This window comes from Dermacentor silvarum, chromosome 2 (genome assembly GCF_013339745.2).
Source record: "Dermacentor silvarum isolate Dsil-2018 chromosome 2, BIME_Dsil_1.4, whole genome shotgun sequence".
NCBI lineage: Eukaryota > Metazoa > Arthropoda > Arachnida > Ixodida > Ixodidae > Dermacentor > Dermacentor silvarum.
The window spans coordinates 243,357,291-243,384,071 of NC_051155.1; the positions used below are offsets into that span (position 1 = coordinate 243,357,291).

Below are 26,781 nucleotides of genomic sequence, written 5' to 3' on the forward strand. Positions count from 1 at the left end.
CAGATTTTTTATATAACACTCAGTTCTATTCGGTCCTATAGCAAGTGTATTAGTTTGCTAGCATTAACTTGCTAACTGATATAGCAGGTATATTACCATAATTATTGCATGCATAAATGTTTATGAAAGTCGGTTGAGCGGTTACTTATAGAGGGAGTTCTTGCTTTTTACTTGCGTTGGATACGGCAATCGGAGCTGGCCTCGAACTAAAGCATGCTGATAACGTAAGATTGCATTAGCAAAGACACCATGGTTCATAAGCATGTTCATAAAGTTTTTTTCCAGATTTGCTTCAATTACGTGACGTATGAACGGCCATAAACAAGGTTCGCTGTCGGCGCTTGCACAGTCTGTAAACGGCGCACGACCTGCTGTGCCTGTTGATGCTGGTTCTCTGTGAAAAGCGTTCTAGCAGTTTTGCTGTACTGTGGCAGACAAACCACATGCGAACGAAGCGCGCGTTCCACCGGCGTTTTGCAGGACATCTTCGACCCACTGGACGAGGCCATATGTCTTATATCGGCGGTGGTACATGACATCGACCACCCCGGAAAGTCGAGCCAGTTCCTCTCCAACTCTGACCACGAACTGGCAATCCTCTACAATGACCGGTGCGCCTTCTTTGTCGGAACTAATACCGCGGTACATGAGCGCTGATGTTACTTGATACACAGAGAGTGGCACCCTCTGAACATAGTCTAGAAATAAAACTGGCAGAAACTGTTACTGCCAGTAGTGGGTGAGCATGTCTGTAGCATGTCGATTAGCTACACTTGTTGAGACTGAGGTTGAACCATGTGCCTTGGGAAGGCGGGTTAACAACAGTGAACTTCGAGTTTGTCTCGTGTTCGTGAACGTGCCCACAAGTGCGCTCCAACAATAATTAACTGATTAGCTCACCGACGTCTTCTCCATCGAGTGAACCTTTCTTTTTCAAGGTGGAGCTGCCACCGTTAGTCGACACATGCGTAATGAATGTAGAGGACATTGAAAGGACCGAGGACATAATAGAACGGAAACCAACTCGTCCAGCACCACTCTACACAGTGTATTTGCAGGAACAGTCGTTTCGGAGAAAGGGGAGTGACCAAAGTTGCATGGCGCCGAAGTTCGCTCGCTCGATGGAACGGTACATAGCAGATTCGACTAAAATGCCTACGTCAATTAGGGATAAGAAAGTTTCATGCTTGAATTTACTTCCCGACGCGGAAGTAACAAAGAAGTTTTGATTCAATTTACCTCGAAACCATTTTGGGAATTTTCTTAGCAGGAGGTGTAGGAAGCGCCTTGCCAATGCACGCGCACATACTGTTCACTTCTTGGCGACTGGACAGAGTTGGTCTACAGATATGTCTTTACCTTCAAATGCATTGGCGGTGAATTGCTAATTCCATCATATTCGGTTTGCGGATGCTAGCAGACAGTGAAGGCGTACATTTTAATGAACCTACGGATTGCGAAGGAATGTCTGCAGACCAGGCCCATAGCCAGGGGAGGGGGGGACATAGGATCCCCCCCCCCCCGGAAATGCCCCCCCCTCCCCCCCCCCCGCCCGGTAACGCTCTTTTATTTTTCTTAATGAAATATATTGCGACTAGGTGGGGTGATGTAGTGGGTGAATTTGCAGGTGCAAGTTGGAATCAGCTAGCACAAGACAGGGGTAATTGTAGATCACAGGGAGAGGCCTTCATCTGCAGTGGACATAAATATAGGCTGATGATGATGATATTGAGACGAATCGGCCTTATAAAAATAATATACTATTAGGAAGATTAATCTCGAAACAAAACATATAAAACTATTAATAATATAGTATTTAACAAGTCGCATGATTTACATACTGCGATTTTCACCAAAAATAATTACTGACAAATAGGTGCTTTCCTCAAACAGTCAAGGCCTTCAGCAAGTAACCCCCCCCCCCCCCCCCCCCCCCCCCCCTGAAAAAAATTCCTGGCTACGGGCCTGGTGCAGACAGTTCCGGCTCTTTCATATACCGCATTGTAGCTTCGGGGCCCATTAGGATCCGGTTAATTATCCTTCCAAGCGCAAGGCGATTTGTGTAGAATCATTCATCTCTTGCCGATCACATGGTTTACACACTCATTCGGCCCGTTCTCGCTTTCCTTTTGTGTTTGTTATACTGTGTAGATGTTCAATAACCCACTATAGTGGCTTAGCGGCTATGGCGTTTCGCTGCAAGCGCGAGGCCGCGAAACTCTTTACGAATTTATACGAAACTCTTTGGCCGCAGGTCTGTGCTGGAGAGCCACCATGCAGCGATCGCGTTCATGCTGACGCTTTCAGACGAAAAGGTGAACATTTTCCACAAGCTGGACCGTGACACATACCGCATGGTGCGAGCGTCCGTCATCGACATGGTACTGGCCACTGAGATGACCAAGCACTTCGAGCACCTTTCCAAGTTCCTCAACGCCTTCCAGAAACCACTCCAAGGCGATACGACGTTTAATGTTGAGGTAGCTAGGCCCGCTTTCAAACTAGGTGCGATGTACTACATCCCATATGGGTTCAGTGTTAGTGTCCCAAGGGTTTGTCCCAAGGGTGTGTCCCAAGTTCAGTGTTAGCGTCCCTTGAAATGTTGTAAGTTACTCAGCACGGTAATTTGCACTACTAATTAGCAGTGTCCTACCATGACCGCTATGAACGCAAATTTTATTGCGATAGCAATTATATGGACACTCAAAAGCAGATTTCTGCCGTCGGCGTCGCCGTCGCCGTCGCCGTGAGGTTCCGTATGACGTCAATGGAGATGAAATCGTGGCCGCGCGCCGCCGAACGCTGTATGTGCGAGTGAAAGGGCGCGAGGGACGCGCTCTTTCACGGGGAGTGAACGCACGGCGGAGAACAAACGCGCGTTCTGCGCCGTGCTTCCTTAAGGGCTGCAGAGTAGGCGTCTCTTTCCTCCTTACAATCACCATATATGTAGAGCATTCAAGGCCTTTATACATTTCCTTAATTCACTGTGTAGGATGAAGACGATAACATGCTGCGCTCCTCCGAGAACATCATCCTCATCAAACGAATGCTCATCAAGTGCTCTGACGTGTCCAACCCGGCACGGCCGATTCACCTGTGCATCCAGTGGGCGCAGCGAATCGCCGAAGAGTATTGCGCCCAGGTATATGAGCAATATTTATTAGAATTACGGATACACAGTGGTCATTGACGAGCTTCTTCACTGAGATGCGTCAGACTGTTATGTCCACGTTGTCAAGTTCAGAACTGAAATTGTTATACCATAGGTATACATATCAAAATTTAACATTCGGGGATTTAAGGAGGTGTGTGTTCGGCGGAGAACAGAGTGGGGTACGAGGAGCAACGGCGTGGAAAATCATATTGCTAGCCTGCGTGATAAAAGAAAATGCCACACTTGAACACGTTGATAGGACGAACGCAAACTACCAATCGAGTTCAAGGTCTGCTTCGTGTCAGAATACATACATGGGCGCAAGTGCGCTTGCTGAGATAGAAAGCGAAACAGGAAGGATATGTCAGAGATGCAAAGCAATGTCGACCGTTACGTGCAGACAATTACGCTAGCATATATGCATTAACTAAGCTCACCAAGACGTTATTGCGAATCCTCATCCTGTGCAGCACGCCGTGGCTGTGTGGAGAGGGCTTTGTATATCAAGAGACAAAGCCTCTGCATGCTCTGCGCGGTTTCGTTCGACTCGTTAGCGCTACTGTATTCTCGTCCTGCCGCTATAAGTGCAACCCGTGTTTATTAATTAAGTATTGTTGCGAAATGAGCCACGCGGGTCATATATACTGCATTCTGTGTCTCATGCCAGTGTATTCTACCTGCGTCGAAACTTCGTCCGTTAATTGCATATACAGACTTGCTCGCGGCTTACTATTCTCGCAAATGTGCAGACGGACGAGGAGAAGCGGCGAGGCTTGCCCGTCGTGATGCCTGCCTTCGACCGCGTCACTTGCAAAATCTCCACCTCGCAGCTTGGCTTCATAAGCTACTTTGTGCGTCAGATGTTCCGAGCCTGGTCAGGTGAGGCGCCCGCTTAATAACTGCTTGACCGTTCGCACTGCGCCTACCCTGACTCGTATAGACCTTTTACAGCGAGCAGTCGGCATACCGTGCACCAGGGGCCGCCACTGGCCTGCTGCCATTGAACGCCTTCTGAATCGAGAGCAAGCAGGCATCAGCCACCGCTCGCCGTCCAGCAACGTTCCAGCGAGAGACTAGATATCACTTAATACTATTTATTTAAAATGTGGAAGAGCTGAGAATAGACGTGCTTTGTCGTCAACTGCAAGAACTGAGACAGAAAGTTGAATGTGTGGGGTGAGACATGTGGGCCAGCTTCATCGCCTAGGCTGCGCAAGGAATGCCCGTATTTACTACGGGCATTACCGGCAATGACTTCCAGGTTAACACCACCTGCAGCAACAACGCTGCGTTACCGCCATCGCTGGCACAAAATATTACGGAATGTTTAATTTCGATAGGCATGCTAGTCAGCGCTACGTCCTCTCCACGCAAACGCGATTTACTCGAGCAACTTCCCATAACCTTCCATAACAAAAACTTTCCATACCAACTTTTCATACCAACTTTGCATATACAACATTTCATAACAGCGAATTCAAATGTGGAGTAATAGGCTGGGCACCGCGATGCTTATTTCTGCGCCGGGAAACAAACAGCAGGCAGCGATCGCAGGCCACTTGTACAATTTTGGTCCATGCAGTGCGCAAATACATTTGTTTATTTTCCATACTGCAGGCCCTCCTCGGCTCCATGCAGGAGTGGATAGATGATCAAAATTGTATAATATGGAATGATGCACACACGATTTACTACACCATTGGAAATAAGACGAAGACATTATGAGGAAACAGAAACATGATAATGACAGAGCGCAAATAAACATGAAGAAATCACCTCAGAACAAAACGTAAGCTAAAATATGCTAATCTGTGATGTAAATAATCAGAAAACCATCTCCAAGTCATCTGATCAGCACTTGTGACAAGAATTAGTGGCCGGAACCAACCACCGTGGTCGGTGCAGGTCGCAAACAGGCATTTTCTGCGCGCCAGCACACACCTATTCCCGAACAAAATTGTTTCACATACAGTTGACGATGACGACAAAAAGCGTACGGCCTTAACAGCCCTAGAAATTTATCGCTGTAAAGACAAGAATATAAATGGTAAAATCAAATATCAGGCTGCTTCATTTGTCGCCTTTAGCCGATAAGCTTTCAAGCTATTAAGATTGCAGCGCAAACAGAATGGATAAATTAAAGGTATACTCACACTGCCTCAGCAGCTTTAACCAGCGCCTTCTGTCGTCTATCCCCTCACTGCTCACCCCGATGGCCGTGCCTGCGGCCGCCGTGACCACTGTAAACAAGTGAGCAAACACCGATAAGAAGGCGCTCAACGGCGGGCGCTGTCACGTGAGCAATCATGGCGGCACCCATGGGTATAGTGCTGTAAAAGGTCTATAAGTGATCCACCGTATTCCGTTATCATGCCTGACGGCATTTGATTGGTAACCATAACCTAAACCTGCCATGACTATCTTAAATAATGTTTTTAGGCAGTCAATATCAAGTTTATAAACATCTCTACAAAGTCGATAGACTTTCTGTAGGCTATTCTATAGAGGTTTCTTCATCTTCATAAAGATAAGAAAACATAGAGGTAATGAATGAAACCATAAATAGGTTGATCTCAGAAGCCGCAATTGAAGTGGGAGGTAAGGCACCAAGGCAACCAGCAGGTAAGCTCTCCCAAGTAACAAAGGACCTAATAAATGACAAAGCATGAAAGTGCCAAACTCAAGAGTTAAAATAGAATTAGCTGAACTGTCAAAACTGATCAACAAGAATAAAATGAGAGATATTCGCAATTATAATGTGAGGAAGATTGAGGAAGCCCTAAATATGGACGCAGCATGTAATCAGTGAAAAGAAAACTTGGCATAGGACAAGGCAAGATGATGCATTGAAAGATAAGCAGGACAATATCATAAGCAATTTCGATGACATAGTAAAAGCAGCGGAAGAATTCTATACTCACCTGTACAGTGCCCAGGGCAGCCAAGCTACTTTATTTGAAGTAGTGATGAACAGGATACAGAGGCTCCTTCTATAACTAGCGATGAAGTTAGAAGGGCCTTGCAAGACATGACCAGGGAAAAAGCTGCTGGAGAAGATGGGATAACAGTCGATTTAATCGAAGATGGAGGAGATATCATGCTTGAAAAGCTTGCGGCCCTTTATACGCAATGCCTCACGACTGCAAGTGTACCAGATAACTGGAAGAATGTCAACATTATACTAATCCATTAGAAGGGAGACGTTAGAGAACTGAAAAATTATAGACCCATTAGCTTGCTTTCAGTAACCAAGATAATTTCCAATAGAATCAGGGCAACACTTGACTTCAACCAACCAAGAGCACAAGCTGGCATCAGGAAGGGATATTCTACAAGGATCACATCCATGTCATCAATCAGGTAATCGAGAAATCTGCGCAGTACCATCAACCTCTCTACGTATATGGCTTTCATAGATTATGAAAATGCATTTGATTCAGTAGAGATACCAGCAGTCAGAGGCATTGCGTAATCAGAGTACATAAGGCATAAGTGGATATCTTGAGAAATATCTACAATGATTCCACAGCTACATTGGTTCTCCAGAAGAAAAGTAGAAATTTACCTATCAAGAAAGGGGTCAGACAAGGAGAGACAATCTCTCCAATGCTATTCACTGCATGCTTAGAAGTATTCAAGCTCTTAGACTGGGAAGGCTTAGGAGTGAGGATCAATGGCGAATATCTCAGCAACCTTCGGTTTGAAGATGGCATTGTCCTATTCAGCAACAATGGGGACGAAATACAACAGATTATCGAGGACCTTAACCGAGAAAGTGTAAGAGTGGGGTTAAGATTAATATGCGGAAGACAAAGGTAATGTTCAATAGCTTGGCAAGAAAACAGGAATACAGGATCGCTAGTCAGCCTCTAGAGTCTGTAAAGGAGTACATTTATATAGGTGAATTACTCACAGGAGACCCTGATCATGAAAAAGAAAATTACAGGGGAATAAAATTGGGTTGGAGTGCATACGGCAGGCATCGCCAAATACTAACTGGGAGCTTAGCGCTGTCGTTGAAAAGAAAAGTGTACAATCAATGCATTCTAACGGTGCTAACATTTGGTGCAGAAACTTGGAGGTTAACAAAGAAGCTCGAGAACAAGTTAAGGACCTCACAAAGAGAGATGGAACGAAACATGTTAGGCCTAACGTTAAGATACAGAACGAGAGCGGCGTGGATCAGAGAGCAAATAGGGATAGTCGATATTCTAATCGATATCAACAGAAAGAAATGGAGCTGGGCAGGCCATGTAATGCGTAGGATGGATAAGTGGTGGGTCATTAGAGTTACAGAATGAATACCAAGAGAAGGGAAGCGCAGTCAAGGACGGCCGAAAACTGAGTGGGGTGATGAAGTTAGGAAATTTGCAGGCGCAAGTTAGAATCAGCTAGCGCAAGACAGGTGTAATTGGAGATCGCAGGGCCTTCGCCCTGCAGTGGACATAAATATATGCTGCTGATGATGATGCTTTGTCTTCATGCTATACACAGCTATATAGAGATCTTTCGCGGAAATCCATACACGTCCTAAAGGCTGTAGTTGCAGAAGGAGGTAGCGAATATGCTGGCATAGCAATTTTTGTTTGTTGCCATTATATTTGTTCCAAGTGAGTGGCGTGCACGCACGCACGCACAGCGCCCTGTTTGTGTGTGTGTGTGCGTGCGTGTGTGCGTGTGTGCGTGTGCGCGTGTGTGTGTGTGCGTGCGTGCGTGCGTGCGTGTGTGTGTGCGTGCGTGCGTGCGTGCGTGCGTGTGTGTGTGTTGTAAGCGGTCTGACTAGTAGCGCCACCTACCAGCCTCAGCACTCAGCCAGCCCTGAAGCCAAGCCGGCCAAGCCTAGTGTGAGAAGGGTGCGCGAGAGTGGAGTGCGTGCGTTGACTGTCGTCGCGTCTAGTCGAGTTCTTGGAGGCGCCATGCCTTCTAATAAAGTGCGTTATTAATTGTATTCTCGAGCCTTAATTACGTTTCGGCCAGCAGCCGACCCTCGCCACCCCTCACAACTGGCGCAGTCGACCCCGAACCATGCCTGAAACATTGCCTCTCGCCCGCCTCGTGAAGTGAGTCGCCAGCCAACGCTCCTTCCTTTGTTCAGCTCCGGCCGCCCGACGCAGCCTCTCGCCCGCTTCGTCTTAGCCATTTCGCGCCTTCGCCCTTTGTGTTTCGCCGACCGTCGTGCTGACGCCTGCCCGCCCGATGAAGTAGCTTGCCTGCAGTGCCCAAACGGTTCGCCCTACTCGCCTTATCGTTTCTCGTGACTCTTGTGCTGCTTTGTCAACCGCCATGCCTGCTCGTGAATTGGAGTGACGCGACGCCGGCGGATCTCGCAGGCTTTACAGTGGATTACCTCCGTGAAGAGTTGGCTCGCCGAAACCTCGACGCTACCGGGTCGAAGGAAGAAATAATAAGTCGCCTTATCGCCGACATCGCCCAAAACCGCCCAACGACGCCTCCTTTGCCTTCCCCAGACTCCGCCGCGTCCACCCAGCGTTGCAACGCTGCGCCGCTCCCGCCAAGCCTCAACGCAGCCCAAACTACCGAGTTGCTGACGGGTTTACTTCAGCAAGCTCCTTCACGTGTCGCAACGAGCTGCAGCCCCAGTTCAAGTCACTACCCTTCCAGACCTCTCCGCATCGCTTCCTACATACAGTGGAGACTGGCAGCATTTCAGCGTCCCACTGGGTTGAAGAGTTGGAACGAACTCGAAACTTGGCTTCGTGGGAACCTTCAACCCTACTCGCCGTCGCCCTGGGAAAACTTCGCGGAGCAGCCGGCTGATTGGAAAGCCGTCATTCGGTCGTCAATGTCCCAACGTGGGAAACCTTCAGACAAGCATTCCTAGACCAATTCAGTGCCAAGCAAACCTTGCTACAGTGGCAACAAGCAGTCACTTGTCGCGTGCAGGCGCACGGAGAAAACCTTGTCAGCTATTCTCTCGCGAAGTTTAAGCTAATCTCTGGATGCCCAGTTACCCTCACCGATCCCCAGCGCATAGAGTACGCCCTTCAGGGCATCGCCGACGTGCACCTGGCCACTACTATTGCAGCGCAGCGCCCAGAGACAGTCGCAGCGTATATGGACATTGTAACTCTGCTTGACCAAGCATTAAGCCATTCGTCCCTTTCGAGCCCCACGCACAGAGTATCCAAGTGCCAAATTAACAATGCCAAGCCCACAGGCACCTCCACGTAGCACAGAGTACACGAACCCCCAAGCTGTGTCAGACAAAACCAGGCCGGCCACAGCGCATCTCAGCCCTACCACCAGACCAACGAGAGGCTAGATACCTCACTATCTCAGCTAAGCATGGTGCTCCTGCCTACCGTCCTGGCCAGAACTTGGCCGAAGCTGTGTGTTTTCAGTGCCGTCAAAAGGGACATCTCGCATCCAAGTGCCCGTCTAGATCTACTGCTCCAACATCTACAACACATCTTTCGCCAGCTCTCCACAGCAGCCCTTCCGAGACCCTTGATGGATCTCTGGTTCAGTGTGCTCTTGTCGACGCCACAATTGCTGGGATTGGCCAAGTAGATGCATTTCCAGACAGTGGATCTAAAGTGACACTTGTTTCACGTAGCCTGGTCAGCTCCTTGCCCCTCCTGCCCTGGACTAGACCTCCTCTAGTCGTCGTTGGAGGAACATCAGTAACTCCAGCTGGTGCCATCTGACGATTTCTGTTGGACCTATCACCGGGTTGGTCGAAGCAGCCGCCCTCAATAATAATGCTGTGCCACTTATATTGGGTGAAGACTGGTTTTCCTCAAGCCAAGCACAGTTGGTGTTTCAGCCGCCCCTACCAACTGAAATCCGCCATTCTCCAACAGCCACAAGTGTGCCATGCCATGAACGACTGCTGCCACGGATGGCGAATGCTGTTATGATCCAAGGGTCATCTTTCGGTCACTGTGTACCTGGACCCCACAGCTCAGCAGGCCTACAGCAGTCGCCACTACCAGGACCAGACGAGCCCCCGTGGTTGGCACTATCTTGCCACAATGATGTTTCAAGCCCCTACAGCTTCTCTTCTACGTCTAACCGAGCTGCTTCCTCGACAATTGAGGTTCATATTAACCCATCCCTGCCTGCTGTGCAGCTAGGTAGCCACTTGCCAGTGCCTCAACAACAGGAACTTACAACCCAACGTCAAAACACGCTGAAGTATTCGCTCATGGAGAGGATGACTTGGGCTTATACAAAGGTGTCGAACATGCAATTGACCTTCTTCCTGACGCCGTGCCATACAGTCGATCTCCCTACCGGTACTCAGCTGCAGACCATCGTTTTCTTGAGGCCCAGACAAGCACACTCCTTCGCCAAGGCATCATTCTTCCAGCCTTAGGACCTTGGGCATTCCCCGCAGTAGTTGTTAGCAGAGGCAGTAAGAAGTGCCTTTGTGCCAACTATGTGCCCCTAAATAAGATGACTGTTCGTATGCGTGAAGGAGATCAAGCAAAAACTGCTTTCATGACCCACCACAGCTCAGCAGACCTACAGCGATCGCCACTCCCAGGACGTCCACCCGAGTGCTTGGACTATTCTCGCTGTGAAGACATCAAGCAATGCCTTTTCCTAGACCAAAGGGACTTGGTCAAACAAAGAGGGGCTGGATGTAAGCGGTCTGACTAGTAGCGCCACCTACCAGCCTCAGCACACAGCCAGCCCTGAAGCCAAGCCGGCCAAGCCTAGTGTGAGAAATGTGCGCGAGAGTGGAGTACGCGCGTTGACTGTCGTCGCGTCTAGTCGCGTTCTTGGAGGCGCCATGCCTTCTAATAAAGTGCGTTATTAATGGTTCTCGAGCCTTAATTACGTTTCGGCCAGCAGCCGGCCCTCGCCACCCCTCACAACAAAAAGGCAGGTGTGTCAATACAGACACCAGGAGGAACGAAAAGGTGTTCAAGTGTTTCTGCACTTGTCTTTCGTCATTCTTGCTGTCCCTTGTCTATGTATGTGCTGTAAGTCATGCTTGTACTGTCCTTTTCATTCCTCCTCCCGTTTACACGCCTTCTTTTCAGTAACATAAATCCAATCCAATCCACAAGGCAATGCAGCTGTAGGAGCTGCAGTAGCTGTAGGATCGTTCCCACTCTGTACGTTTGTTAGGCTACCATGATTGGCAGGGCATTAATCAAACGTGATATTTCAAATACAATGGACGACACTGGAGGTGAAGGGCTATGGGCTAATGATAGTTATAAGGAAGCATCCTACAGCAACAATGAGGTGTCTGGTACACTGTAGCTCGAATGCAATAAATTCCTTTGTCCAAGTGAGAATAAATCACAGTAGCTCTGAATCTTATCATGAAAATCTCATGAGCGAACAAGTAAGTACATCGCTTTTTTCATTTTAGTGTTCTGGCCAAGAGAAGCATACATTTGTTACAAGTGAGGGTATATTAGAATTGGGTGAATAGTACAGTACTTCAAGTTTATTATCCATAAAATTCGCAAGTAATATACCAAAATGTGGTACTGATCTACATCTATCCCGAAATGACAACCTCGTGGAAAATTTCAATGCAAACAGTTGAGTAGAAAAGAGTCACCTATAGCTGGCACTCTTATTTACCATTACACATCATTTAGTAGCTTAAGTTGTGGGCTGACCTGTTTCAAGTCTACAATTCAGCTGCTATGACATTGTGAAAAACAATGCCTCAAGCTTCTGTGCTAACAATGGCAAGCAAACATTACAACTTACCATTACTTACTACTTTGCTGGTGCTGAATTTTTTAGTATGCCTCTGAACTAAAACATTAGGAGCCAAGGTGGACTAAGAAACAAAGTACGTATTCAGTTTTACATTCACAGAGCCTAATATCTATAATAGATGATGACGTGTAAATTTTAAGTCCCAGAACCTCTGTGCATCTAGCTGGTGCCATTATTTTGAAGCCCTGTGTTCGACATAAGTGTGAGTGAATATCTGTTGCAGGTTCTGTGTGTACAATCTTGTGCATTATAGCAAAGGCACTGATGAAAAAAATGATCCTTAAAATGTGTCGCATACATCTTGAGACACTTCTGATTAGACTTTTGCTGTACATTTCAATACGTACAAAGTGTTTTAGTGAAAGGACTTGGAAGCTAGACATCTGGGTGTTTGCTCTTGGCCCCAGTATGATGTAATGCAGCAGTTTCCCTTCTTTCATTGTCTCTCACATTGTTTTACATGATGCATATTTTTCAAGTGGCTCGATGCTTGCTTTCCAAGTATGCTGGACATGTAATGCTGTTCTGCTAGAGAGCTCGCAAGTTAAAGTACATATTTTGTAAACTTGACAAAGCCAAATGAAGAAATGAAAACTTTCGCAGGTGTGCCAATCTGAGCAACTGATACATCAAAGACAGCTAAGCTGTATATGTGGCTTCTCACACCCTTCAAAGTACTAGGGATCAGTTTTTCCGCTGCCCGAAATCTACTCAAGACTTTGCAAATGATTGACTAATCTTTCAATTCACATCAATATATACTGTCAAAGTTTTTGAGAGGCCTGGGTATCTTCTATCATTTAAAAATGAAATGGCATGGCACAAACATGCTCATTAGAACAGATTCCAAAATTTATCTTAGTCAAAAAGCCAACATACAATACCCAGCAAATGTTTGTCTATTCAGGCCCCTCCTAGCTGACGAACTAAGAATCAGTGAAACGTGATGTGAGAAAGAAAAATTAGAGATTGGTGGCGAAGGTATACCACGCAAAGAAGTTCTTGCCTATTTGACTTAGGTATACGCAGGGTAATTTTTCTTTTATAGCTCTTCATAATCTGGTTTCAAAGCAAATTTGGGGCTCCGACACAGGATGCATTGCTAGCTGCTTTTGGACATTTGGTACCAACCCCACCGTCACAAGCTGGCCTTAGTCACCACTTGAAAACCGTAGCCAAACTGCATTTACCAGCTTTGCTGTAAAATTCTTATCTGTTCTGCTGCAGTAGGCGTTCAATGATTCCGAAGGTGCAAGAAATGTGGTGAAACTAAGTTTGTGATATGATGAATTGCTGCCTGAAGGGGAGGTGCATGAACAGTGAGTGTTCACCCACCGGTCAGGTTGGCCCCGATGTCGATGAGACGACGCCTGGCTGCCATAGTTCTCTACCCTGCGTAAGTTCGGGCAATGTCACTACACCACAGCCGAGACACATTGTGACCAGATTGTCAAACCACAACTTTTACTTTCATTCCACTTCAGCAGAAAAAAAGTTTATTTGCAGTTAAACTCTGGACCGAAAAAATTAAAGTTCAGACCGGTCTGAACTTGATTATGCCCAGTTGCATAACCTATGGATAATTACAGAAAAACAGTGTAAATATATTTCACACAAAAAACTAAACGGTTCTACTGGGCTGCACAGAAAGAATGAAAAGGAAAAGGTACATGTTCCGTTGTTCAGGCAGCAAACTGTAGTTACAAGCAATATCACAATCTGAAAGCACACCTCCCAAATATATGTAATTTCTATTGCACTGACATTAAACTTACCAGAACTGACACCTTGGCAAGTTGGTGTAGCTTCATCTTAAGTAGCTCAGTGCAAACACAAGTACAGACAAGAAGGAAAGAAGCGACGGCAAAGCTAGTCTCGCAATTAAAAGGATCCCTGGAGACAAAACAATGTTTATAGGCACAATCAAGTCACGTGAGCACTGGTAACATGGGTCAAAAACATAAACACAGGAAAACAAAAATAATACACTCTGAATTATCACTACAAAAACCTTCTTCTTAAGCAGGCTGTGTGCCACGTTGGTACAAGTAATAGCAAACTTATACATATACGGCACGAACAAAGAAGACCGTAGTGTAGCAGTACACTGGAAAATCCAACGTATAAAAATACAAGACAAGTACGAAAACAGTGAACGGAGAACCATCATCATCATACCGTTAAGGACCCTTTACAGGGCATCACATAAGGGACCGACAGCATAGTTGCTTTTATTTATTTATTTAAGATCTTCACCTCGTCGTAGAGTATATAAATAGTTCCTTTCCCCTTACTCTATTTTTTGTCCCTATCCTCTTTCCCCGTCTTTTCAGATGTAGTTAGACATTTACAGTTTGGTCGGCAGCAATTTTCTTACTTTCATTTTTTCCCTGTTACATAAAAATAAACAACCAAGTACTACTATCCACGACATTGGCTATATCCATAGCTATGGCCTCTCAGTTGACTTTCAGGGTGACGACGACAGCGGCGCACTTTAGACTTTGGTTTTACTACTGACGCTGCATCAACATAAAGAGGCTTTCATTGTTATACTTCATTTGGCACAGGCTCGGCGCATTTCTCTACTAAAATTCTGTTTTGGAGCATAATGGCACAAAGGACCACTCTTGACACAATTGGCACAGCTGTTTCATCGCCGCATAGTAGCCACCTGTGATTATTATGCGCCAATGAACAATTCTGAATGAGGATGAACTTCTGCATCACTATGCACAGCCAGCAGTGGAAACTAGTTGCCAGATAATACTACAGTTTGCTCTGATAGTGCTAACTGTTTAATATGGGCACATCATGTGCGATTTCTAAAAAAAGGAGCAAGGACACTAGCAATGAAGATGGCTGCATGCTGTGAAACGCAAGTGACATTGGAGCAATGCAGTGTTCGCAGGATGTAGTGACTTACCAGCTCTTAGTGTAAACATTGCCTCATTGTTTCTTTACAGGATCAATTTGCTCAAGACTCATTTATATCAATGAACTGTTTTACTAAGGGTATTGCTATGCGTATAGGGCATTGAACATGTATTCCTGTGTCTTTCATTCTATATGTGAGGACTTCTTGCCCAATGTACATCACAAAGAGTGACAAAAATGAATTATACACTTAATGACAATATATAAGGTATAAGTTACAACATGCATTACTTTAAATGTCACTTTTAGCTGAGGGCACTCAAGCATTCAACTTCCTCGTACTGTGTCAAGTAATTCATGGCAGTTTAGTGCCCGCACAGATACTTCCTGCACGAAGCCTGCTCTTGCAATCTTGCAAAAGGCCGGAAACAGTGAATTCGCTGCGCATGAATCCTGCAATTTGTGAAAGAAATGCCAATATCCGTATTGCACTTGCCAAACTAATATTGGAAGTTGCTGCACGTCCTGAAGTAAGAGAGCAGGTTGACAATTAATATGTATAAAAGGATTAGTTGTTGCATTAAAAGAAAGCCATACTACACCTTCGAGAGTACTCCCGATTTACAAAAGCTATGACACCAGAAATAATCTTCCCTTTTCAAGTACTCAAAGAATAAGTGTTGAAGTGAGTCAACATGACAACACACAAAAAAAGCAATGTGAAGATCAATCCATCATTTCTTACACGTACAAAAAGAATTTCTCAACAAAACAAATTCATGACGGCATGCTGCAGACACGAAGGAATGAAGCATTATCATATCAAACAGTAACGCAACAGGTCACAGAGTTAAAATGTACAAGTACTGCTGAAGAACTATGTCCATGGCCACCAGAGATCACAGTGCAGTGTACACTGCAGCAAAGCAGTCGCGACTTTTGCTGTGGCAGTCGATTACAGCTATTTGAAACAGCAGGAAAACTGTTGCACTGCAGGAGAACTTCGCTGAAAAGTCACTGAATATGCTCCGCCTGCATCAATTCTTTCATCGGTTCCACCCTCACAGTTCACAGAGCGCAGGCCAATCGAATGGACCTATAACACATATGGTTATGCAGTCATCACCTTTACCAGGAAGCTCACAGCTAAGAAAGCTCCTCGTTAAGTGACCATGCAGTGTTTTTCTAGGCCAGAAAACAAAACAAAACAAGAAAGCCTATCAGCAGTCTGAGGCATAAATTATATGAAGCGCTATCAAAACTCTCTTTACTATTAAATTTCAGTCCACAAACGAGGGAGAAAGCAATACGAAACCACGTAAGTGTTAAAAGGCTTCTTGCGCTAATAATTATTGTACACGAGAACGTAAGAGAACTCCAACGTGTAATTCCATTAATATATTAAAACGCGATGAAGAAAGTTGTAATAATGCAAATGCAATATACAGACCCCATGCTAAAGTCCCGTAGAAGTTTGTAATTTTCTGGAAGAATGTGTCGTCAAATATAAATAATCATTCGCGAAATCAACCTGAATCCGGCATCCTTGCTTTCCAATCAACGATAGCAGCTATTAGCTGCTTCGCTTTCCTCGACGATGCACCACGTAACCCATCGACATAGTTACCCAGTTACGTTTATAGACACAATTCGGCGCATGCAACGAGCAGGCAGCGGATTCACTTCTCGCATGCAACATCTGTACGAACCTCGCAGGGATACTTGCTACGCGGCAGCACTTCTGGAGATCAACTGAGCTCGCGACGAACGCCGATTCGGCCCACATCGCTCCAAGGAACCGTTACTTGCACTCGGAGTTCTTTGACAAAAGGAGCGGAAGTCGGAACGGGTTTTTCGAGCGGAAAGTGCGGTTTAAACACCGCGCCGCCGGCCCGGCCGCGGAGCGCGTTTCGACATTTTACCGGTTTGGGCGGAAGACAGGCGACAAAAACCTTACAACAAAGATCATATCCGTGCCTTCCTTTATATCTTTCCGTTTCCCGGCAGAACGATTTGAGCTGAAACTGTTTGAGCTAACGTTCTCAATCGAAATGTGAATACAAACCGTACCGTTTGACCGGACGGCTCAAGCTGTGAACAGCTTTCGGCGCCGATCGGAAATGACAACACCGTGGAAAGACTGAACTGAACAGAACTCAACTTACTTCAGCTCACTCGGAGATTGCACACCACATCCTCGGAAATTTTACAAGCACTTTGCACACATCACAGCTTAACTATCACCACACCAGCCACACACTTTCGACTTCGACTTCTCTTTCGACTTCTCGTATTCGGGCTTTCGACTTCTCGTATTTGATCATTTCGCCGGCGCTTCAGGCAGCTTCGTAAACAGAGTACTAGAGGCAGCGCCAGATACTTGGAGGAGCGTGAAGCTCCTGTGGTGTGCGGCCGCCAGAGGAGCTGTCGTCACATTCCCATTAGTGTTCCTGCATAAAACTGTACGTGGTGGGCAGCGATTGTTTGCCACGCGATGAATAACTAGAACATACTGTCCAGGGGCGGATCCAGGTTTTTTCTGAGGGGGGGTCAGCTTCTGTCAATGATGATGATGATAGTAGCCTTTCTTATTTACCGAAATTTACCGTTTTTCCTGACGATAAACCCGCGTTTTATACGGCTAAAGCAATACCTGTAGCCCTTCGTGGTGGCTCAGTCAGCTCAGGCGTTGAGCACGAGATCGCGGGATCAAATCCCGGCCGCGGCGGCCACATTTCGATGGAGGCGAAATGCAAAAACGCCCGTGTTCTTGTGTTGTAGTGCAGGTTAAAGAACCCCAGGTGGTCAAAATTAATCCGGAGCCTTCCACTACGGCAGGGGCGTAGCCAGAAAATTTTTTCGGGGGGGGGGGGGGGGGGGCAAACTTCTACTTTCCTCTACGTCACGTGATCGATAATAAATATCGGTAGTTTAAGCAGACTCTATACATGTATATGAAAGACATGGGATCCCCCCCCCCCCCCCTCGCGTGTGCTTGTGCTTGTGCAGACATTATGTCAAAAGTAAAGTAAGTTCATTAACATACAGTAAGTACGACAGGTACAGTGGGCGTTTGGACCAATGGTCTCTCATCGCGCCACTGAATGGACCAGTCTTCGAAAACGCATCATTGAGACGACCCGTGCGATCGGAGAAGACATCATTAATTGTTAATTTCCGTTAAGCGTAGATGGCGTCGTCCTCGTCGGGGCGAAGTGCGTTTCACAAGTCAAGGACGGCTATACGCGTGAAAATGCACGTGTGACCAGGGGCCGTATTCTGAAACGTTCGCCTAGGCGAAATCACCGTGCGCGCTGATTGGCTAGTTGAGCAAAATTGAATGACGTCGGGCTCAACCACCCAATCAGCTCATCCAATTTTGCTAAAACAGCCAATCGGCGCACGCCTGAAAGCGAAAAAAGAAATTTCGCCTAGGCGAACGTTTCAGAATACGGCCCCAGGCTATACCTACTCCCATAGCAATAGCTTGTTCGCTGCGTCTTTAATTGCGCTAGAAAACTTAAATACGCAAAAAAACGCGTAAGGCTTTTTTTTTTTTTTTTTTTTTTGACGCTTTCGTGGCCCTGCTCCCTCATACGAGAGGGTTGCATTTCCTGCGGCCATGGGCTGCTGTGTCTTCCGCTGTGTGCGAGCGTGCTGCCGTCATTTGCCTTTACGTCAACAGATTCAGAATTGTACAGAATATTTCACCGCACAGCATAGATATGGCATGTGTACGCATTTTAAGTAGTGCGTGCAACTCATTTCTGCTTCACTTACGCCAGTGCAAACAGGAAGCGGCCTTGTACCTCACAGAATCTCGACTGATTGGTGTACTAGTGATGCAGGAATGAACTCCGGTCTTGTTCAGTGCATCGTGCATATAATCAATTTCTCAGGACGCGTGAACTCCGACGAGAACTGTCAGCGCCTGCAACAAGAGTTTACTTACGCTGTACTGCGCACAGCAGTAATTCATGCATGCTTGTCGGCTGTCTGTTTCGTGCATTCTGTTGCGGGTCGGTGGAATTTCACTGCTGTCATCAACCCCTTCGTGTGTGCATTGCTGGTTTGGGATCCCACAACAAAACAGCAACTACCAGCCATCCGTAATTGCTGGTTTGGGATTCAACAACACAACAGTAGTTACCATGCCTTCCGTAGCGGCGCAATCGCAAACAAGAGACGTTTCTCGCGCAGACTAAGCCTACGTTCACACACTTGGAAAGCGGCAAGCGGGCAGAAAGGCCAAAGCGGCCGGAAAGGCCAAAGCGGCCGGAAAATTTTTTCCGCGCCTGTCCAAGTTCACATTTGTTTTGCTACCACCGCGGCCGCCGCTGCCGTTTTCGTCCAGATCCATCTCGTCTGCGTACGTTTGTCGCCGTGGTGGCGCATCATTATCGCATTATTTCGAGCGGTATGTTCATTCTTTGAGACACATACCGTCATCAAAAGTGATCATTTTACGCAACTTCGCGTGTCATCTGCGACCTTCGGTAAATTCCTCGTTGGCGTTCCGTAATTCTCCTCACACGGGCGCGGTAGCGCTGAGTCACAGGTTGGTGCCTAGGCGTGATAATATTTCTTTAATAGTTTTTATTTACAAGTTGTAATAACATTTCATCATTTCGTATTGTCGGTGCCTCCAGGACACCGAAGGGGCAACGGGAACACCACAGCTAAAACCTGGGCTGGCCCTTGTGTTGGGGCTCGCCAAAGCCTGCGCGTCCTACGTGAGACCTACGCTCCCAATCTATCGTCGCGACGAGAAAAGCACCCCGCGACTTCTGCAACATACCGTACACGTGCGAGCAGAATTATGGAGCGCCAACGAGGAATCTGCCTAACTATTGTCTGCCGTGGAAGTGGAAGAAGAAATGGCTTTTATACTTCTGCCTACTTGTTTTCTAGAAATGGACAATGAATAAACGGAAGACGCGGACACCTCGGAAACGGCGGTGGTGGGTTCGCCTGGCTTTGCAAAAGCGCTATAAGTTGGGTCACGCCAAGGCTTCGTTGCCGCACCTCCGGTCGCGCGACGTTGAATACTATCGCGACTATTGCTGACAGTACGTTTTAGTGCCACTCTTGTCGTAGAGCAAGGGCTGGTTCTTGATCGTGTCAATCAGCATTACAGCCTACACTTTTGGTGTCATGTTCAATTTTACGACCGGTTGTTTACATGCTAGTGTAGCTTCCAGTGAAGCAAAACGACTTTCCGCCGCGTTTCCGCTTCGCCATGGCGAAAAAATCAGCCCGAGACCGATTTGGCTCGCTGCCTGTTTTTCTGCCTGTTTTTCCGCCTAGGCGGGCGGATTTTTCCAAGATTTTGCCGCTTCCGACAGCTTCGAGACCAAGTGTGAACGTAGCCTAAGATCGTGCGCGAGCGCGGCCTAACCAGCACCTGAAGGGAAGCGGCGGAAATGTATACCGGATATTTCGACCACCTGGGGTCTTTAACGTGCACCTAAATCTAAGTAAACGGGCCTCGACCGTTTTCGCGATCATCTAAAATGCGGCTGCCGCATTTGTTGCTTCATTTGTTGCGCATTTGTTGCGCATTTGTTGCTTCAGAATGCGGCTGCCACATTCTCGCCCAAAACTTCACAGAGAGTCAAAGCCTTGACAAACACCGTGACAGTTTTTTCCATACGCAGACATGATTCGCTGTTTATTACCAACCCAAACGGAAGCGCCCAGGAATGAACTTGTGATAGTAGCACCGGTTTCATGAAATATGTCAGCGCGAAGCGACGAGAACTAAAGGTGGGTAAGTGTGTGTGTGGGGGGGGGGGGGGGGAGGTGCGGAAAAAATTTCGGGTGGGGGGGGGGTTGAACCCCCCCAACCCCCCCCCCCCCCCCCCCTGGCTACGCCCCTGCACTACGGCGTGCCTCATAATCAGAACTGGTTTTGGCACGTAAAACCCCAGAAAGAGGAAGAAGACCTGCAGCGAAGCCAGGTATCGGTTTCTCCGAGCTTATAGGAAAAGGACGTTACCCAATACAGCCATGTGCTTGGCGGCTGCGCCTGATAATACAGGGTATTCAAAACTAAGCTTTATGGTTTTCTTAAAGTTAGGCACTGGGAGGCACGCGAAGACCACCTGTGCAAATAAGTTATGTGACTAAGGGTGCACAAAGTGAGATGATAATTATCGCTGTGAGCAGCCCAATTAACTAAAATTAAACAATTATTTTTTGTTGACTGCAGTAAGTGGGTATGTTTGTATTGAATACTTAGAGACAGTCGAGTTTCTACACAGTATCAGTCGGAAGAGTTATTCTAGCGTGTCCGTGCTCCGAGATATCAGACTCCAAATTTCAATTGTCGTACTGCGCAGAATAATCGAGAATTAAGACGCGACAATTGTCATGAATTCCAGCGAATGAATATGAAGCTCAGTGACCACTTCTGTGGAGGGATGGCGGTGCCATCTTCTCTCTTGAGTCGTGGTGGTGTGTTGACTAGAGGAACGTTCTTGAATACCGGCGTAACGCTCCGCTCCAACGCAGCAACCACTACGCTGGTTGTTTACGATATGCGAATCACCGCGTATGAAGACTCACGACACCACCTACAAGAATAACGATGTGGCGTAGTAGGCGAGAGCGCGAGCCAGCGTCTTCATGTTTTGTTTCCCACGCGACGTCGTCCTTTTACACAAGGCGCGCATCTGCTCCCGTTTCTTTAACCACGCGACGCCATCCTAGGCCAGCGCGCTGGCGTTGGCCGCTGACGTAACGCTCCCCCACTTCGCAGCCGCGGCTCCAGGCTTCGCCCCGCTCCGCGAGAACGCCCACTCAGATAAACAGATCCGGCGGGCTTGAGCCTCCTATGCTTAATGTACGACAATAAAACTGCGAAGTTACAATGAAAAACTTGTAGCGTACGAACGGTACTGTGCTGGTACTGGATATTGTCAACGTGTAACTGTGATCACAATGAGTGCTACAGTTAAAAAAAGTTGCCTATGCGTAGTTCTTAGTTTAGCTGTTAGTTGTATTATTTATATATGAACACTTCAGCAAGAGATCTCTTTCACTAAGCAGGTAGGTCGCGGAACCGATGACAGCCAATGAGGCAACCGTTGACACCCCAAGGGGAAACTAATCAGGCGCGAAGGCGCTCAAGCGGACCTCGGCGTGCTTGGCAAAAGGGACGTCCCCTAATTCATTCGACGCCACCGACGGGACGGGTAAGGCACGGCAGGCGCCAGGAGGTCCAAGGTGTTCATAAGAAAAAATAACTACGACAACTTCGCGACACCACACTCCTATGGAACACAACTAAGCTTGTGAGCGAGCTAGCTTTACTTCCACATGGCTGATACCACGGGTACTGGCGAAAAATACTTTTGAAGAATGCTGGTGGCCATATATTTTTTTTTGCGACAAGGCCATCCCCCTGTCAGCGAGGGGGCGATGCAAAAATCTGAGGGGGGGGGGGGTGTCAGGACATCCGGACATCCCCCCTGGATCCGCGCCTGCATGATACTGTGATATTCTAGTACACTATACGCACGCTCTATGATCATTGTTGATTTCCGCAGGCAGCAGCCATGAAGACTATAAAGCCCGGCCCACATTCAGCGTTTTCACCGGCGTTTTCTGCCGTTGCGTCTCTCGGCGTCGTTGCATTACCGGCGCCGGAGAGGTCACCCAGCCACATGAGACGCACGCAAACAGCGCCAGTCCAGCGTCGCACAATGTGACCAGACAGATTTAACCAGAAGCAGTGTGCAATGTCATTCAAATGAACTATGAGTAATGTTCCCGATTAAGGTTTTTAAGCCCTGTTTATAGTTCTGCGGCACACACACACAAAAACATTCACGGCAGCGCGCTCGAAGGTACGAGCGGCTGCTTTCTGAGACGGCGCCGCCTCGATGATGATGATGATGATGATTTATTGGCATCCCCTTTGAAACGGGGTGGCGACAAATAGTCACCTAGCCTGCTTGATTTAATCAGGTATACTACACATGTTCTTTATCTCGCATTTTTGTATACCTTTTTCAAAAATTTAGCTTGTACCGCTGCCTATGATTTTTAGAGATCAGGTCGTATCCATCTTTTCCCTGCTTTTTTTCCACCAGTACTCTAATCGTCTCTTGCTGATCTCTACGGCTGATCTGTTTATGTTTCCTTCCACTTTAAACCCAAGCGCTTCTGGGAGTTGCACGTTACCTACGGTTCTCGCTGGGTGGATCCCGTCGCATTCCATTAGGATGTGCTGAGTGGTCTCTGGATCTTTACTGCAGCATACACATGTCTCATCTAGTTCCGAATATTTGTTCCGATATGTTTTCGTCCTTAGGCAACCGGCTCGAGCCTCAAATAGCAAGGCACTGCCCTTTGTGTTATCGTACAGATTTTCCCTTCTAATTTCTTTCTTCTCATTCTTGTAAATCTCCATTGTCCTTTTCGTTTCCATTCTTTGCATCCAATTCACGGTCTCTATTTCTCTCACTTTCTTTCTGATGACCCCTGGTTGTCTATTTACAGTTTCGATTATCCTGTACTTGGTTGCCAACTTCCTTGACCTCTTCCTCCATTCTGTGTCCACGCTTTTCATGTAGAGATACTTGTGCACTTTAGCCGCCCATTTATTTTCATCCATGTTCCTGAGCCTTTCTTCAAAACTAATTTTGCTCGCCGACGAGACACTGGCGCCACATGGTGGCACGCAAGCGAAATGGTTGCTGCGGAAGTCGCTTGCAAAAGTTGCCAGCAGCGCGGCCGCGGCCACGCGCTGATTGGTCGGCGCCACGTCGGCGTTGATCGAGCCGCTTCCGGCGGCGGCGCCGGCGCCGAGATTTCTGGTGTGCCTTGAGTACGACGTTTCGGCTTGGCGCCTCCCTCAGCGTCGACGCTGAGCGGCGCCGGGTGACGAAACGCCAGGAAACGCCGGGAAAACGCCGAATGTGGTCGGGCCTTAACGCGTCAGAGACGTGCTTGTCTCTCTTTAGATTTTCTGTTTGGATGTTTATGTGGGAAAACATACAAGGGTAATTGCGCGCCGCAAGAGGTAAAATTCGTGTAAGACATTTACCGATCTGGCAAACAAAAGCATTGTCATTCGCGTAAACGCAATAATGCGTGAGAAGGTGAAAATAATTTCATATTCTTTTATGCAGATTTGTTTATGTGTGTTGAATTAGAGGGCGGTCAGCAACTGTGCCATACTTTGACCATGCAACGCACGTATACAGTTAGAATTTCTGAACACATCAGACTACAACCAATTTATGATTATTGTATGTATACAAAAAAGATCTCAGCGAATATAGACGCCAACTACGGGGGGGGGGGGGGGGGGGGCAACGGGGCTCGAGACCCCTCCGGAGTTTGCCCACCTCCCGCGCCTAACGTGTCATTGCCGGCTTTCTGTTACCCACACAATTTGAGGATTCTATTGCATTGCCCCTACGTTTTCACTTTTGTTGTGGCTAAAAGCTTACGGCATCGTTTCAGCGCGGACGTGCACGGCTTTTAATTTATACTTTCGATTTATTTCGGCAAATCCTGACAATAGGAGGACAAGCGCTTTAGAAGCAGCAGCGGGTTTTTCACCAATTGGGTTTCCAATTGGGTTTTTACCATATAAACTTATGGTCCATGTTGCAATTTACAAACTTGCATCCGCCTTGTTCGCAAGGCGGATGAACTAGGAACTAATTCTCAGGATGGCATTAGTTTCGAGATATTAATTCTTGAACATTGCGGAGAAATGCATTGGCGTTCCAATTACTTTTGTGCCTACCAGCCGTGGTTGCTTAGTGGCTATGGTGTTGGACTGCTAAGCATGAGGTCGCGGGATGAAATCACGGCCACGGCGACTGCATTTCGATGGGGGCGAAATGCTAGAACACCCGTATACTTAGATTTAGGTGCACGTTAAAGAACCCCACGTGGTCTAAGTTATTCCAGAGTCCTCCAATACGGCGTGCCTCCTAATCAGATCGTGGATTTGGGACGTGAACCCTCATAATTTATATATATTTTCATACTTTTGTGCTTCGATGCATAAAATGACGTTTTGTTAAGCAAGTGACTGGCCCGCCAATGCATTTCTCCGCAAAATTAGAGAATTAATATCAAGACACTGGTGTCAGCCTGAGAATTAGTTCCAAGTGGATCCGAACTCCAGGGCTAGAATTTGTAAATTGCAACATGGGCCATAAGGTAATTACATTGCAAAGTACGTAAGTACTTTACATTTTCTAGCAATGCCATGGATAAGCCAAGACTTGTCTCAGTGCTCAGTCAGGCTTTTGAATGATGGCAATACATACGCATGAGACACAGCAAGCAGAAGCAAATTTATTTTTTCCGAGACGGTAAAACATGTCAGCAACTGGGGTTTTGAAAATACTTTGGTCACTTTTGGTCACAATCAAAAACAATTCCGGGGTTTTACGTGCCAAAACCCCAATACGATTATGAGGCACGCCATAGTAGGGGACTCCGGGTTAATTTTGACCATCTGGTTTTCTTTAATGTGCACCATATGGACAGTACACGGGTGTTTTTGCATTTTACTCCCATCGAAATCAGAATTCGGGGCAACAGAGTGGCACGGAAGGGGTTAAAAAGGCGCTGGGTAGTACATATTGCACAAATGTGCTGAACTGGGCTGGTTAGTGCATGTTTAGAAGGAAATCGAACAGCGCTGAAGATGGGTGGAGAGAAAACGACAGACACCATTGTGTCTGCTGTTTGGACTTTTCCCCAACTTTAGAGGAGCAAAGCCTCAGAACACCATAAATAATGTAACATAATAGCTTTTCTAGAGCCAGTTTCTTTTTCCTGGAGGATACTATGTCCTGATGTCACGGCACCGTATATGGCCACGTAATAGCGGGGTTACGGGAAATAGCGTTACCGTTCCGCAAACGAACTTTGCAGAAAGAGAGTTCTAGTATAGCGTGATAGCGTAGTTTACGTGCGGGACGCTATTCCATTACGCTTTGAATTTCGCATACACAGGGCACCTGATTCTATGTGTGTGTGTGCGTCCGGAAAGTGCGATAGGCAGCGCAATGGAAGCCAGGAGCGCGTTGTATTCTTACTTCACATGTCCGTCGATCTGCAACGAAACAGACAAGCAGTACAAGCTGTCTACCATAGCCTCCGAAATCCTCCCATCTCAGAGGCCATATGCCGTCGTCGCGCCTATCTCCCGACTTTAGCGACAGATGGCGCTCGCATCTCAAAAAAATTCTCTCGTTAGGCTTAGGCGCGTTCGAAACGAGAAGCGATCTCGAAAATTTCTCAAGATTAGCCATAACACTCTCTCGGCGAAGCGGCATGAGACTAAGCAAAAGCCGTTTACGCAGTCATTTGCTACGAACGAAGTGAATTCTACAAAAACAACGCCATATTCAGTTCGAAGCGGGCGACCGGGACCGTCGCCATGTTTTACGTACACTACGTACACCACGCTAACACAGTAACGTTAACTCTGACAAATAGCGTGCGCACGGTAAACGGTATGGGTCGGTTAGCGTTCTGCGCATGCGCACTGCGATCCCGCTATACCGGTGCGCCCGCTATTCCGGTAACCACGCTAAACTAAACCTGTCTAATACGACACTCCCTCCGGCTCATTCGGTCATCCGCTATGCTGCTACATGAGCTAACATGAGCAGCTAGCACCATAGGTCGGCAGTGTGGGAGAACACTCACTCACACTCACTCACCATAATTTTTTCCAGGTCCCGCACTCACTCACGTTAACACTCACCTCCACTCACACTCACAGCACTCACTCGCACTCGCACTCACCTGCACTCACACTCACAGGCACTCACTCACACTCACTGGTACTCACTCGCACTCACCTGCCCTCAGACTCACTGGCACTCACTCGCACTCGCACTTACCTGCACTCACACTCACTGGCACTCACTCGTACTCGCCCTCACCTGCACTCAAACTCACAGCACTCACTCGCACTCGCACTCACCTGCACTCACACTCACAGGCACTCACTCGCACTCACCTGCACTCACACTCACTGGTACTCACTCGCACTC

The 26,781-nt window shown here is 47.2% G+C and overlaps 1 protein-coding gene across 1 annotated transcript in view; it reads left to right on the forward strand.

The window, feature by feature from the left end:
• Positions 1 to 26,781, forward strand: part of LOC119440774 (high affinity cAMP-specific and IBMX-insensitive 3',5'-cyclic phosphodiesterase 8B) — an 81,699-nt gene that overhangs the window by 25,302 nt on the left and 29,616 nt on the right. Inside the window, exons 14-17 of the mRNA XM_049663051.1 lie at positions 481 to 611; positions 2,255 to 2,480; positions 2,993 to 3,142; positions 3,904 to 4,033. Coding sequence (XP_049519008.1) covers positions 481 to 611; positions 2,255 to 2,480; positions 2,993 to 3,142; positions 3,904 to 4,033 — 637 coding nt within the window. The remainder of the gene's footprint in view (positions 1 to 480; positions 612 to 2,254; positions 2,481 to 2,992; positions 3,143 to 3,903; positions 4,034 to 26,781) is intronic.